The following is a 16735-nucleotide window of genomic DNA, read 5'->3' as shown; positions in this document are numbered from 1 at the left end:
ATGGTACACCACTGTTCTCAGGAGCTGCCAAGAGCAAGAATGCAGGGGCCTTCAGATGTGGCAGGCAGGGGCTACTGCCACACTGTAAGGGATGCCGGACACAGCAGCTTGTGACCAGAAGGGCGTGGTATTGGCTTCTCACTGAAGCCTAACATCTGAAGTACCCGCAGAGGAAAGCGAAAACTGTTTCTAATATTGTCTTCCTTTAGATTTTAGTAAGTGTATACAGATCACCCCCTGGTCCTTTACCCCCAACATTGGCTCAAGGTTTACAGAGCTGAGCTCATCTTCCTTCCCCACCCACGTCTTCCCTTCCCCACCCACATCCTCTCTCCCCCCAACTAGCAACTCTCTCCCACCCCCCATCTGCTCCTCCTCCCAAGTCCTTCCCGAGCCTCATCCATATTCGACACCAAAGTCTAAGGAAAATGGGTTGCATTGCATCTCCCTCTCTGCCCCAAATTCATATGTTTAAGTTCTAACTCCCAGTATCTCAGAATGTGACCTTATTTGTAGAGAGTCTTTCCAGAAGCAATCAAGATAAAAACAAGGTTATTAGGGTGGACCCTAGTCCATGATGACAGTGTCCTTATAATAGGGGAAATGCAGAGACAGACATGCATGTAGGGAGAACACATGAACTGTGAACATGAAGGCAGAGATGGGGTGATGCTTCTACATGCCAAGGAGCACCAAAGACTACCAGCAAACCATCAGAGGCTATAAGAGAAGCACGGAACAGATTCTTCCTCACAGCCCTAAGAACAGCAGTCCCCAACCTTTTTGGCACCAGGGACCAGTTTCATGAAAGACAATTTTTCAATGGACCTGGGCGGGAGGGGGTTCCAGGATGATTCAAGCGCATTACATTTATTGTGATTTACTGTGCACTGCATTTCTATTATTATTACACTGTACTATATAATGAAATAATTATACAACTCAGCATAATGCAGAATCAGTGGGAGCCCTGACCTCATTTTCCTACAACTAGATGGTCCCATCTGGGGGTGATGGGAGACAGTGACACCCGAAGTGTGTTGCTTATGTCCAGTCTACTCTGTAATCTCGTTTTGGTTGCTGTCATTGCAGAAAACCCTGCCTTACAGAGATAGGATGCTGGAAATGGAAGCAGGCTTTTCAGTGCTTTTGTGGCAGTCTCAGGATATTCTGCCTTGATGTTAATCCAGAACGTATAGAGATTTGAAGTTTTCTGAAATATATTTTTAAAGCCACCGTCATTTGCGATTTCAGGCAGTTGATCCTCTTCTAGCACAAAGTTGATTCACCTGGCTTATTCACAAATGGGTCACAGATCCATTCCTTCCCAGTTCGGGGGTCTTTTGTGGGTGGGAAGCAATGCTCCAACTCTTTTGAAAGCTGAGCTACGTGATCATGCACCAGCTGGGAGAAAGAAGGCCCTGGCTCAGTCTCTTTCAAAACCTCTGCTGATGTTTGAAACATGTCAACTATCCCAATGTTCACTTGTCGCCCCCATAATTCCAGTTTGGCTCTGAATGCAGCCACTTTATCTGCCGACTGAACAGTTGTCATTCTCCCCTGAAGTGACAGATTGAGTTCGTTGAGCAGGATGAATATGTCACACAAGTAAGCAAGTTTTGCCACCCTTTCTGTGTCATTGAAATGTGCTGCCAGTGGTGACTGTTTTTCTAAAAGAAATCTCTGGAGTGGCTCTCGTAATTCAAAAACTCTGGCCAGTGACCTACCTTTAGAGAGCCATCCCACTTCTGTGTGTAAGAGAAGAGGTGTGCTCTGCATCCGTCTCCTCACAGAGCTGTGAGAACAGACCTAAGTTCAGAGCATGTACTTCAATGTGGTTGATAGTTTTAATTACATACTGCAAAATGTTGTTTAGTTCAGGTGACATTTTTTGGCTACTCAGCATTTCTCTAGGGATGACACAGTGCACAGAGTCACATTCAGAAGTGATTTCCTCGACCCCAGTAGTGAAACCAGAAAGCCGGCTCCGTCCGTGCACATACTGACACAAAACGACCAATTCACTTTTCCTCATGTGTAATCATTCGAAGACTTGAATAGTTCTGCAGTTGTAGTGTTGGGTGGCAACAAAAGTGCACACAACATACCATCAAGCACATCGTCCTGAAAAACATACCACACAAAAACAAGCTTTGTTGCCTTGTTGTCAACATCTACAGACTCATCAACCTGGATTGTGTACCATGGTGACTCATTAATCCTCTCTAAAAATTGCGCCTCAGTATCTTCTGCTATTTCATCAATTTGTCTAGTTATGGTGCTAGCCGAAAGAGGAACATGTGCCACCTTTTGAACTGCAGGCTCTCCTAAAAGTTCACAGCACAAGTCCTTGGCAGCAGGCAGGACCAACTCTTCACCAGTAGTAAAGGGCTTCTTAGCTTTAGCAATGCGCTTAGCCCCTAAGAATGATAATCTCAGTGCAGACACATTTGATGAAGTGGTGGCCTTCAATAATTGCTTCTGTTCTTCATGTTCATTTTTTTTTTTTGTTTTGAAAAACTCCAAAGGCTTGTCTTTTAATGCAGGGTGCTTGGTCTCCATGTGGTGAAGCAGTTTTGAAGGTTTCATGACTTCATTGGATAGCCGGTCACCACGTGTTACACAAAGCGAGCTTGGAAAATGTGAATCACCTGTTGCAATGAACCTGTAATTTAAATAGGACTCTTGGTATTCTCTTTTAAATGCAGCTTTCGTTTTGTTGGGAGTCTTAGAGTCTTCTGCTGTCTCATCATTGAGTCTTTCCCCCTTTTCAAAAAAGCTCTCCAGCGATGTTTGTTTTTTACTCATTTTTGCTAGGGTTAGCTTGGGCTTACCAAAAGTGTGAGTGAGACAAGTGCACGGTGTGGGAAAGAGGTGTGGACAGAAGTGGTAAATAAAATAATGGGCAGGCCACGCACAGACTAAAATAAGTGCCGGATTCTGACTTAAAGCTGCCACCAGACGCAGCTGTATAATTGAAGTACATCAACTCACTTGTCACTATAAAGCCTGCCACCAGATGCAGCTTAATTGTCACTTGCCATTCACTGATAGGGTTCTGATATGAGTCTGCAAGCAATGGATTCATTATGGTCTCTGTGCAGTCAAACCTCTCTGCTAATGACAATCTGTATTTGCAGCCACTCCCCAGTGCTAGCATCACCACCTCAGATCATCAGGCATTAGATTCTCATAAGGAGCGAGCAACCTAGATCCCTCGCATGTGTAGTTTACAGTTGTGTTTGCGCTCCTATGAGAATCTAATGCCTCCACTGATCTACAGGAGGCAGAGTTCAGGCGGTGATGTGAGTGATGGGGAGCAGCTGTAAATACAGATGAAGCTTTGCTCACTCACCCACTGCTCACCTCCTGCTGTGTGGGCTGGTTCCTAACAGGCTATGGACCAGTACCAGTCCTGGTCAGTGGCCTGGGGGTTGGACACTGCAGCCTTAGAAGGAACCAACTCTGCCCACACATTGATCTCAGACTTGTAGCTTCCAGAACTGAGAGACAATAAATGTCTATTGTTTAGGCCACTTAGTGTGTGGTACTTTGTTACAAAGCAGCCCTAGCAAACCGATACACGGAGACTAGGACTCAGAACCTTATGATCATTTGTCTTCTGAATTCCTCTCATTACATACACCCCACCTGCTGTCAGGTTCCACTGATTCTAATGTGGTGGCTTCTCTCAAATCTATTGTTTTTTCATTCCAGTTTATTACATGTCAAACACCCCCAGTCTCTAAAGGGCCAGATTAAGAGCCATCTGCTCTAGCAGGCCTTTCCTGATCAGCACACTGGGAAGCTAAGTCTCCCACCTTCGACCTGCTGAGCACTGTATCTATGACTTTCTAAATACCTACTTCATATGAGTTATGTGTGAGCCTATTTTACTTCCTCAGTAGATGGTTATGAACCTTAGGGCAGCCACTGTGTCTCCTAAGCCCTTGAGACCTTCCCGAGTACCCCACACCTTGCCTAACACGGAAAGAGCATGCAGGAGATGGTGAGTGAACAGGAAAGTTTCCTGATCAGAACCAGGGTTATAGAATCTTGAAGGAAAATAAAGAACCGAGATAGAACATCTCTGTAGACATATCCACTTTGATGAACACGATTACTCCATTTTCAGCAACTGAAATGAGCTGAGAAATAGACACAAAAACGAGGAAGACCTTTTTTGGTGGTTCTGCAGTGTAATTATTGGAAGCATCTGTTTCTGCCAAAAGCTAACAGGCTTCAGGAGGGAGCTGTGGTGGGCTGGTTCACTTCCCATGAGGATTTTTCACAGCTCCCACCCTCTGTACTCAAGAAATTCATCTAACAAAACCTTACAGAGAACTGTGACCAAGGGGTCTCAGAACTCCACTGTTCTCCACGACAGTGGTTCTCGACTGGGGCAGTTTTTATCCCCAAAGGGTATTTGGTAATATCTGGAGACATTTTTGATTGTCATGAGTAGGAGGTCAGTGCTACTGGTATCTCCTGGGTAGAGGTCAGGAATGCTGTAAAACATCCTATAATGCACAGGATGAAATTGTAAAGAATTATTATATCTGTAAAAATTTCCATGGTGCTGAGGTTGAAACCCCGCTCTAGAGAAAGTATTTGCCTCGTGGGGATATGTACGTGCAGGTACCCATGTGAATGTCAAGTGGAAAGTGCACATCCCTCCATTTAGAAACCGGAAGGAGTTTCATTGGGTACCACCCTATCCCCAAAGCAAGCTGGGCCACCTAACAGTGGCAGGTGGCTTCCAGGAAACAAAACCACAATGATGTGCCCAAATGTAAACTCTATTTACCTTGATGTGTCTCTCTTGCTCCTAAAGTTTTATTCTTTCACATGGTTTTGAAACCATAATCATTCATTATTCTTTAAATGAGATGAGTGCTTATTTAACTTAATTTCTAGTATTTGCTTATTCTTATTTTCTCTAACAAAAAGAAATCATAAATCCCTCTTGTGTTTTTAAAACTTGCACTAGAACACACATAAGGAGACAATTATAGCTGTTAAATGAGTATAGAGTTTAGGTTGATGAGCCTGTATTTAGGAAGACAGATATTGACTGATAACCCCACAAAAACCTCCCTTGCTTCTTTGTTACGGGATACAGCAAGGGTAAGGTACCCTTGAACATAGCAGAGAAATAACCATTTCATCAAGATTCTGGAATCAATAAGTGCCTGGAATGAATAGGTGCCTGGGCAGGAGAACAAAAGATAATGAGAATCAAAGGGTGTCGGCAAATGCCATTCCACACTAGCATTTCTCTGCAGCCCGTGTCAGCCCCACATCAGGTATTTTATCCTGGAAAAATAACTGCAGCACAAACCAATGTGAGCTCTAAGTGGTGGGCACAGCAGAGAGTCTATCACTCTGTCTCTGGCCTGTCATGTTGCTCAGGATGGACACGCCCTGGGCCTACTTAAGGCAATTCCTATCTGCTGCAGGAGGAAGGAAGGGGCTAGATCTTTCTGGGAGCAAGAAGAAATAGAGAGGATGGGAAAGTTTCAGAATCAAGACACAGGTTTCTGTCCCAGCTCTGACAAGAGGCCAACGTGTTTTGACTGTTTGACCATCTATGATGGGGCAGACCCTGAGCTATGCGCTGGAAACCTAAAGATGGAGACACAACACCGCGTCTAAGAGGCTCTCTGTCTAGTGAGAGATAGCAGTTGTCAACTCACTGTGGTATTGCAGTCAGTGATCCATGTACATTGTGATGAGATGCAGAATGAGTACTTGGTCCAACAATCTGCTGTGTGACCTTGAGCTATTTACTTACCTTTTCTGATCCTCAATTTTATCATCTCTAGGATGAATGCCTGGACTATATGCTCCCCTGTGCCCTTCTCTTTAAAGGCTATGATGAAGTTCTCTTTTTTCCATGGAAGCCCTTGTGTAGCTGCCAAAGGAAAAAAAAAAAAACCTCTGCCTTGGTTTATTGTTGGCTGAGGTCAGCGCAATCAGAAAACTGGAAGGCAGCAGTGTGGACTGACATGAACCTCGAAATAAAAAAGGAACAGCCTTTAATCAGTGGCTAAGGGTTAAGATAATACTAGTATGTGACCTCTCAGTGGCCTGTCCAAAGTGTTCCAGTTAGAAAGTGGCCACTAACATGCAAAGCAATGTGAACCCAGGTAATCTAAGCTTTGGAAAGTCTACAATGACTTAGAAAAAGAGTTGCTATTTGAGGACTACTGATCCATGATGTACACCATATATAGCAAGTCTAGGGCTTCCACGAGCCCCCCAGGAATAGAATCAAGCAATCAAGCAATAGCTTTTGTGATCCCCTTTCCCATCACTCATAAATTACTCATATTGGGGAAGCAAACTCAAATCCATTAGCGACAGAGATCAGGGCCTGCGGTAGTTGGGTGGGAGGCACAAATGAAGACACCTGAATTCTACTCAATGTCAACATCTGTATTTGGTACTGAAGGCTCCTGGAAGCACCTCAGAGAGGAAACATTCATTAGAAGCACCTTTATTTACACCAAGTCATTTCACTCAGTCACCATTTACACACTGAAAGGCCAAAGCTACAGCATGTGATTATTAAACATCCACAGGAGCAGAGTGGCTCTAGCAGAACCATGTTTCTCTTTGTCCTGAGATGCAGCCTTAACGCTGTCATGCTCTCAAGATCTTGTATCTCAAACCATTCATTAGTGCAATAAAACCAAACTGAGTTTCTAGCAACACGGATCAACTTGAGTTCAGCATTTTCATCTTAAATTTATTCCCTACAGTTGCTTTCAGAGAAAGTAGATGTAGCGAAGTCATTGAAATGGTTCATGACAGCCCTGAAAGAGCAGATGTCTGTGTTTGTGGAGAAAAGAACGCCCTACGGTAAGAAAATGTAACAATAAATCCAAGTGTACCAGAAAGCAAAATTAAAGGCTGGTTATTTACATTATAAAGTCATTTAGTGACGATCCCTAAGGCATATTAAGAGAAAAAAAATCAAGTTACAGAAAAATGATCATAGAATGATCCCATTTTTATACTCATATGTCTGTCTCTATGTATCTCTATTATTCTGGTCTAGAAAGATATACAGTAACCATTAACAATTTTACTACTAGAGAGAGAGAGGAATTGAAGTTGACAAGGTATGAATGAGGGGCTTTCAGTTTTCTCTCTTTATTCTGTAACATTTCACTTTAACACAAGATATACTTATATGCTATTTGAATAATTAAAACCAAGCACTGTTGGATTCTTTCACATTTCCCAGACAAACGAATAATTTAGACTGTAATTCAATTCTGAAAGATTCACCTTCCACTTCAGGACCACGCCTAGTGCATAAAGTACACCTGTGCAGGGCACGCCGGCCCTCTCCCTCTTAGCATTCTCCTTCTGATGTGATTTTGTTCCCTTTGCCATTTGCAGCACCTTTAAGGTGTTTGGTGGAGTGATTAGGGATAATACTAAAATGACAGATTGTAAGGGCAGAGCATCTGAGACCTTTGAAAAGCATCTCCTTTCAGCCCAGCCCTGGTAGGGAGGAACCTTTCATCTAATATCTTAATTAACTTATTAATTGGAAGGTAGTATGTGAGGAAGGGAACGATGGCCCGGATGGGGGCAGGAAGGCAAGTCTCAAACACACCCCAAAATTCAAAATGCAGTAGCAATCTAAAAAGACACGCACCCCGGAGCTCAGCTGTGCAAACACTCCAGAAATAGGATGTGCTTCCGACGCCGCGGCTGAATGAAAGGTTCTTAATGAAGCCTCGGTTCAGCGCAAAGCCAGACTCCACGATACAGACTCCCGCCCGAGAACATGTCTGCCCGGCTTCCCATTGATCACTCCCCGTTAGGTGCCGAGCCCTGCAGTGCCATTCCAACTTCGGCAACCATGCACCGGGATCGATCGATACGTATAATTACCTTTCTCCTTCACCATGGCAACCGGGTCCTCTGCCGAGCAGGACTGAAGCGAACGGGAATAAACTCCGGGAGTGGAAGCGCGCCTGGGCGGACAGATCCGCGGCTGCAGAGGCTGCGGGCAGAACCCCCCGCATCCACTCGCGAAGTCCGGGGCTGCCGTCTAGAGTCCCGCCCCTCTCGGACGACCTGGCTCCCACGCCCGCCCCGTGCGGCCGCGCCCTGCTCCGGGACTCTGCCCTCCGGCCGAAACCGCTCGCTACAGCTGCTGCCGTAGCAAATGCAAAATTCCACCGTCCTGATCTTTGGTCACTGACACCACCTCGTATCCCTCACGCTGGGGACGGGCTATGAAAGGCTCCCGAGCCCTGGCCCCCTCCCAGCGTCTGATAAATGATTGCCAGGAGAGAACTCCCCGCCCCCAGCGACAGCCAGGGACTGTTTCAATAAGTAAAACTAGTCAATTGTTAGCTTATTAGTTTCCTATTACAGCTGCTTTCAATTCTTCCTACAGCTGCTTTCAGGCAAACGGCATGGGTGAAATTCGCCTCAATAAAAAAAAAAAAATAGAAAAATAATTCTAGTGGCAACTTCATTTTCTCATGAATAATGAATAATGACATTTGGTTTGCTCTACTGCTCCCTGCTATATTTTACCTGAACCCGGGAAGGTGGAGGGGGCTGAGACAGAGAGACCCCGGGAAGAGGATCTTTCAGGATTCAATTTCTCATCCAGGATCCAATTCAGGTTCAAAGTAAAAATCTGACTTAAGCAGTTTAGGAGGATTCTGACTTCCACCTTCTCCCTCTGCTTCACTGGAGTTTTTAGATAAGCCCCTGGAATGCGTATATGTGAGGGAGGAACCCTGCTCACAACTGGGGGACAAAGCCTGGTCTAGAGCCAGCCTAAGCAGGACCCACAGGGTCACAGCCCGCTGTCCCTTAGCAAAGGACTTCCTGGTTCACAAAGCCAACGCCCACCCATTCCAGCACCTGTCTCCCAAATCCAGATTGCCGGGTCCCCACCGCATGTCATATACATCCACCATGTGGGAGAAATGGGATGAGCAAGAGACAAAAAGACAGACGTCGCACCACTCAGGGAGAGCAGCAGATGGCCAACACATCTTTCAGAACCAGAATGCACAGCCAGTATTAGACGGTATTTACTGCAAATATTGTAACGTGTTGGGTCTAAGAGAGCCAGGGGAGCAGAAAGGAATGAAGTCAATCAACCTGCCTCCTCTTTGACTCAGAGAGTGCTTGTGGGTGAAATAAACTACGCTGGGTGGGGCTGGAGAGAAGAGGGAAGAATGCCCCTTCCTTCACATTCATCGTGGGCAGGCCTTCAGGGCTGGCTTTCTGATGTGTGACAGTAGCGCATCTCAAGCAGCTGTGACATTCCTGCATCTGTGACTCAGGGCTTTACTATTAATAGCTTGGGTGTCTCAGTCTGTAAGTAAGGGCTAAGTCCCCTCCAACCCCTGGGTTGTCTTTTCTGTGACACATACTTCGCCCAGAGTGCTCCCCGCCCCCACGGCAGCCCCAGAGGGTCATGTTTTTCCTAAGTCAGCAGCCAGCTGGAGTGTAAGCACTGAAGAGCCTTTAAGCGGCTTCTCTAACCTTCATTCATAAATACGAGCCAAGCATGAGAGAGACTCGACCTCAAGTCCAGAGGGATGGCAGGGTTCAAGAGCATGGAGGAGGCGAGCCCTTCACATTCCCCAATTTTCATGGCTAAAACTGCACTTGTCTACTTTTCCCACCGCTAATCACCCTCAGAGACTTTAAGGAGATGCTGACAAGCAAAATCAACTGCAGAGAGCTGGAATTAGTTTGTGTTGTGAGCCTAGCAGGTGAATTTATTTTATTTTATTTTTACTGCATAAATACATCAGCATCTCACTTAGGCACTCCTCCCCAAGGCTGGCATGTTATTCAGCTCAAAGCTAAGGGAACAGCTTTCTCTCCTCTCCCCCCAGCCCCTTCCTCCCTACTAGAATGTGACAGTGAAACACCAGTGGTTTCTAGTCCAAACTCAATCATACACAAGTGTTCCAGATATTGCAAGTGCCATTAGTTCAATTTCTCTTTTACTCAGACGACAGTTTTTAAAAAGTCTGAGATTTAAGTTTACTAACCAAACTGGTCTCTTATTTCAGTTCAGAACCTACCTGTATACCTTTGTGGATAGATTGCACAGAAACAGAGTTAGTTTAGAAAGGCTCTCTGGCAGCTTTGGGGACTAAGCTAGCAGAGTAACAGCCGGTGCCTATTCATTTGCAGAGAAGCCTTTTTTAAAAGAAAATACTACATAGTAGTTCAGAGAGATTTCCCCCCTCTTGTGTTTTCCATGAAAAGAATTTTCCTGTACCACAGTCAAAGTGAATGAGTCACCAGCATTTAGTTGCTAAATAACAGTCATATGGCAAAAGTCCCCCCAACAATCAGACACTGCTACTTTAGGATAAAAGCATCCACTCTGCAATTTTGAGATAACCAAAGAGGGTATTACTAAAGTTATTTTGGGAATGTGGGAGAGTAAAAATTTTTTTTTTGTCTCCCTGCCTTAGGGCAGAATCGTTGAGAGCTTTGAGAACAGAAGCAAAGTGTAGGTATTTTCTACTTTACAGTTAAAGCTGCAAGAAGTGCAGGAAAATAAATTAAGAAAAAAATGAAATATATGGTTCATAAGAAGGGAGAACTTTTAATTCTTTTTTCTAGGGCTGATTTACAAAGGCCTTATCTCAATCTCATTCCACTCGGATGAGATAAGTCTTCATAATACAGACACCAACCCTGGTTTTATTTGTTGTTTTTTGCCCCCTCAAACTGACTCACTGCTGCCTTTTCATTCACTCACAAAATAAAGTGAGTGTTGTCCATAAGTGACCAGAGGACAGAAACCGTTTTGTTGGAGAGAAAAGCTTGTTAGCATACAGCCACTCTTGGCAAAAACCCAAGCGTAAATCATTTCAATGGCGATGCCAATTAAGAGGGAAATGTTACAGCTGGAAACAAGGACCCCGAAAGAGTCCACTTCCTTATTGTTTGTTCTCAACAGAGCCGTGGGTCACCTACTGCACGTACACCTGGAGTGTGGAAATTTCAGGATCCCTCCGTGGCCCCGAGACCCCAGGTGTCCAGGTGTCATCCTTCAACTCCTCTAGCTAGACTCTTCAGCAAAAGCACGCTCAAAATCCTCTCTAGCAGAATTCAGCTGAAAGAAACTTGGAGAATGAGTTTCTATTTGCTTGCATCTTAATGTTTATATCTATTAACCACACTCCAGGCATTTCTGGGCCAACTGCTGCATGCCAGTTACTGGGCTGGCAGTACAAAAGCAAGAAGAGAGAAACCACTGCCTTGAAGGTGCTTACCGTCTACTGGAGGAGACATGCACACACAAATATGCTCAGTGAGATTAGGAAGTTGCTAAGACAGAAGGAGATGCAGGGCAGTGCTGAGCCCAACCTGGGGAGTTGGGAGGGGCTTCCAGGAGGGGTGAGGAGGCGAGCGAGGGCTGGCCAAGTGAAGAAAGAGGGAAAGGCCATGTAAGCGGAGGTAATGGGGCAGGAAGGTATCGACCAGTGCACTGTTGGTGCAGAGCAGGGAGCAGCTGAAGATTAGGCTGGGGAGGGGGTCACAGAGGGCTCCCAATGCCACTCTGAAGTGGATGGACCTTAGAAGTGTTGTGGTTAGAGCCTCAAATCTGAGCTACCTGTTTCTTTCTAAATTAACTTCAAAAGGCTTTGGCTGCATTTCAAGATCCACTATGATCTGTTTCCAACCATATTTCCTCCTCCCTCCAAATCGAGTTGTGTTGGTGTGTTGGGTTGTTTCTAGCGTTTGGCAGACTGTTGACATGGTATAGATGCCCAGAAAGTGTCTATGTTTATTAGTTTATTTAAACATTTTCTTGATGAGTATAATAAAAGGATAGCCACACATGTGTCACAGGCAGCACATGAAGAAGCACAAACCATTGGGGTTGACTTACCCTGCTGTAATAATGGCTTCATGTCTACAACTAGGTTGTAAGCTCCTTGAAGGCAAAGACGGTTTCACACTTTACTAGGCCCCCGAGAGTTTGGTTTGCAGACGACTCAGATTCCCTGGGGATGAGGCCTGAGCTGCAGCAGCTCCCTCAGTGACTGGCTAATAGGCCACTGACTAATAGACTGGTTTGCAAAGCAGGAGGATAAACTGAGATTTACAAGCAGCTATAGACCGTGCCACTGCATCTGAAAAATAATCCTACGCTCTCAGTTGGCCAAAATAACAACCAGCCTGACATTCACTGCGGTCTTAATGAAAATTTATTGAAAGTGGTGATTCCAAAGTTTTCTGCCGTCCAAGACAAATTCCTAAATGTCTGAGCCCTCTTGATCCTACTAATGCTCATGTCCCGAACTGACGATTCTCAGGATTTTTTCCATATGAATCTCACAGAATCAATGCCCAGCAAAGTCCTTTTCCTTGAGTTCTGAAAGTGCAATTATTTTGTGTTTTTACCCAAACTTCATCGTGTCCCTTTTCAAAAGCCAGTTCTGACTTTGGACCTAAGCAATAGGTTGTAGCTCAAGAAAATGACAAAAATTTCTATGGTATATATAAAGCTCACTATAAAGAGTCCACTAAGGATATAGGTGACAGAGTGAACATAAAATAAGTCATTTTCCTACAAGTGCAATGAAACCTATTACTGAAATTCAAAGGATCTTTTGGTAGTAAAGAGGATTTCACAGACTTTAGACTAATTTCAGGCACATGAGTTCACAGAAATAGCTCTCTGAATTATTTGGGAAAAGGCCATTTTTTAAAAACAGTTTACAACTACTTTCTCTTTTTCTTTAATATTTTCTAGGTAGAAATCCAGTTATTAGGATATAAAAATAATTGCTTTCCATCAGGTAGGATTGCAATGCCTTCCCATTCCAGAGTGCCCATTACGTGTCAGCCACCATTCCAGTCTCTTTGCTTTTATCCCCTCACGTCGTCCTCAGAACAGCTGTATGAAGTACGTATTATGACACTTCACATGTGAGAAAAGAGGTTTGTCAGAGGCCAACACCCCACGCCCTCCCTTTGGGGTGCTGGGTTTTCCCTTCTACCAAGTTCCCGTTCCTTGACTACATACACAAACGCATTTTCTGAGGCACAGTGTGCTCACTATCGGTACAGTGACTTCTCTGGCATTTCCAAAAGGCCCAGCACAATGGAAATGACATTGCATTTTGCCTTGTTTGTGTAAAACAATCTTCTCTCCTGATACCTTATCCTGCACTGGTTTTTGGACTTCATCTGATAGGACCCGTCAGGTGAAGAGCATCATAACCTTGGCCTGTTGGGCTCATCCTTGACTGCACAGGCGGAGAGGGTGTAGCCAGACCCACATATCAAGACTTTTAAAATGCAATTCAATCATTTGCCCTAATTGTTCTCAAGGAATGGCATTTCTGTGGTTTACATACAGAGAAAGCTAAAATAAATTTTTTTTTGGTCATAGAATTTTTGCAAGGTTTGCAAAGCCTACATTTGTCCCCCCACCCACCCCCCAACCTTATCTGGCCTTACAGCTCTCTTCACTATGCCCTGGAACACCCCCAGAAAACAACCTATCTCTCATCCTCCTGGGACATTTCAGTCATCATCTAAGGAACTAACCAAATAAACATACCACATGCACAACTATTGCTGCATTTGCTACCGAAGGAAGGGCAGCTTTGGCATCTAGTACGCCTCAGCCAGTTTCTCCGGTTCTTAGTACAGAGAAAGAATCATGCAACAAACACTCTTGTTTGTGAAATCTATAACTTGTTTGCATAAATAAACATTAATTAAGATGAAAATGAAAGTCCTAACAGCAGACTTGTCCAAGGTTACACAATGACTTATAAACGGGCCATAATCCCTCAGGTCTCACCTCCCACCCAGTGGTTATTCCATTTTGCCACACTGGCCACACCTGCAAGCTTGATCAAGCACAAGCTGGGTCTGAGTTCCAGCTCTGCCACCTGCTGAGTGACACCCTCCTCCGCCAACTGAACCCCTGATACATTATTTTCTCTCTCTGGATTTCAGCAGTCATAGTGGTGAATAATAATAACAACACACTCCACTTGTAAGGCTGTGCTGCGGACAGGACTAGTTTCACGGTGTATGACCTGCACAGTTGCATATGGCCCTGTGTTCAGAAGAGCCGTCTGTTTGGCTTAATCCTTTGCTGTTGCCATATTGACATTTATAATAATTTAGTCATCTTTATGTATTTATTTATTTATTTATTTATTTATTTATTTATTTATTTTTTGAGATAGGATCTCACGTTATCACCTGGGCTGGAGTGTAGCACGACAATCATAGCTCACTGCAGCCTCAACCTCCTGGGCTCAAGCCATCCTCCTGCTTCAGCCTCCTAAGTAGCTGGGACTACAGGTACATGCCATCATGCCCATTCATTTTTTAATTTTGTAGAGATGGGGGTCTCACTATGTTGCCCAGGCTAGTCCCGAGCTCCTGGACTCAAGTGATTCTCCTGCCTCGGCTTACCAAGGTGCTGGGATTGCAGGCATGAGCCACCATGCCCAGTCTGTAATAATTTAGTCTTTAAACTTGTGTTTTGTGAGTAAAGTTCAATGAGACAATGGAGCATGCATGTGAGCAGTGAGATGTGTACAGTATGTCTGCCTGCATCCCAGCTGCCCGTGCACTACAGGGTGTTTGCATTGCTCCATGAGCACAGGATTCCAGTGTACCCAAGATGCCTTGGGCATTCAGGGAGACTCAAAATGAGGACAAGGTGTATTATATCTATGATTGAGTCACTTCCCATTCAAACCAGAATGCTTGCTTCGGATGCACAAAAAAGGCCTTGATGCTCTAGGAAACACAAACAACCAAGGAATCTTACCATACCCTTTCCGACTCACATTACCTCCCCGTGTTAGCCAACCACTTACACTGAAAATGATGACATAGAAGGGAAGGGAAAGACAGGGCAACCCATTGCCTCCTGTCTTTCAGTCCTTCCTTATGCATCAAACCCAAGGCAAGGAACGGTGATAAAATGTACAGGTATCAAGAAGTGCAACAAAAACAGCTGAGTTAGTTTTGTGCAGCATTTACACTGTTCAGGTAAGAATGAAATACATACACATCTATGATCTATGAAATATAAATTGTATAATTTCAGTGATTCTATATATGCGTTAAATGTTACATTAATATTTGCATTTTAAATTAGTATTGCCCAATATAAAAATAACAGGTAATATTCATGTTAATAATTTTAATTTTACTCTATTTAGTGCAATATTAAGTAGCAAATAAAAACACTATTGAGTTGAGAGTCTATGGAATAAAGAAAATAGCTCTATATTTTAGTACCATTAATGGCATTTTTCCTGTCATTTTAAACAAGAGGTCCCACATTTTTCTTTTGTACTGGACCTTACAAATTATGTGTCTGGTGCTAGGAAGAGGTAAGAAACACTCTGTATGAACAAAGTGCTTGGCACTGAGAAGGAATGCAACGGAGAGTGGTGGAGATTGCTGTTATTTAGTTTCTCACTGCTTCATCAATTTATAACAGAATAGGATAACCTTGAAAACTATAAAATTCAAGTTTTCAAAACCATCTTAAGCTATAAGAAGCATTCTGATAATGCTGAAACTGGGGGATTTCACTTGTAATGCCTTAAAGAATTTAGTCCCCTTGCTGATACCTTGTTATATGACCTCTGTGGCCAAATGAGAAAAGGCACCGTGGTGCCAACCAGTAAAAACAAGACTGGCTTCGATCTTAGGAAATCTTCCCAGGAAGATAACGTTATTATCTTCAGCCCATTCATTCATGCATCAGATATTTATCAAGTGCTTACAGTGTCAGGAACTGTTCTAGGTGCCGGAATATTGCAGTGAACAAAACAGACAAAAATCCTTGACATGGAGGAGCTTACACTCTAGTGGGGGAGGACTCACATAATAAAATATATAAGTAAATTATACATATATATGATATGTAGGATAGAAAGTGATAATACTATGGAGAAAAAGCAAGACTAGATGATAGAGAGTGTTAGGAAAAGAAGTTGTGGTTTTAAGCACAGGGGTCGAGGAAGGCCTTTTTGGGCAAGTGTTGAATACCCAATGAAGGGAAAAGAATAAGCTACTTGAATATCTGAGGACAAGCATCCAGACAGAGTAAGCAATAAGAGCAAATGTCCTAAGACAGGAGCTCACCTGGTCTGTTCAAAGTGTGGGGAGGCCAGTGAGAGCAGGAGGAGTGAAGCTGGCCAGGTGGAAGGAGTGAGGGCCTATAGATCATTGCAATGACCTTGGCTGTTCCCCTAAGTGAGGTGGGCAGCTCCTTTTTTGAGCAGAGAAAATCACATATCTGATTGTCAGCTCCACAGACGACAGATATCTGGCTGCTCTGTAGTGACTAGAGTTAAGGAGAGTGGGCACAGAGGCAGGATGTTGAATTAGCGCACAGATTAAAAAGAGCTCAAAGATGAGATGATAACACAACAGAATGAGATGAAAAAGATCACAGAAATTTAGAAATAAAAACTGAAATCTAAGATAGCATCAGTAGTAAGAAATGAAACATCAAGGAACAGCAAAGACACTGATAAAATATCTAATTCCTAGCATAGAAAAAAAGTTTGAGATGATTTCAATGAATGCAGAAGAAAGAGCCTAAAACAATAAGAAAAGCAATAGATCTGCAAAATAAAGGACAACTTAAAAAATGTATATCCCAGAAGTAGAGAACCTAAGAAGCGGAAAATGTATTTAAAGATTACATACATAAGAATATCCC

The 16735-nt window shown here is 43.8% G+C and overlaps 1 protein-coding gene across 26 annotated transcripts in view; it reads right to left on the bottom strand.

The window, feature by feature from the left end:
• Positions 1-16735, bottom strand: part of ABLIM1 (actin binding LIM protein 1) — a 284900-nt gene that overhangs the window by 160908 nt on the left and 107257 nt on the right. The window contains exon 1 of one of the 26 annotated variants that reach the window (XM_045568901.1): positions 7912-8391. The exons of the other annotated variants lie outside the window; for them this stretch is intronic. Within the exon in view, the coding sequence (XP_045424857.1) occupies positions 7912-7927 (16 nt within the window). The 5' untranslated portion in view covers positions 7928-8391. Of the gene's footprint in view, positions 1-7911; positions 8392-16735 lie in introns of those variants that run through there. 26 annotated transcript variants of the gene reach the window in all.

The sequence above is a fragment of the Lemur catta genome, chromosome 14 (genome assembly GCF_020740605.2).
Source record: "Lemur catta isolate mLemCat1 chromosome 14, mLemCat1.pri, whole genome shotgun sequence".
NCBI lineage: Eukaryota > Metazoa > Chordata > Mammalia > Primates > Lemuridae > Lemur > Lemur catta.
Note: the sequence above shows the minus strand (reverse complement) of the source record. Positions and strands in the feature narration are given on the sequence as shown.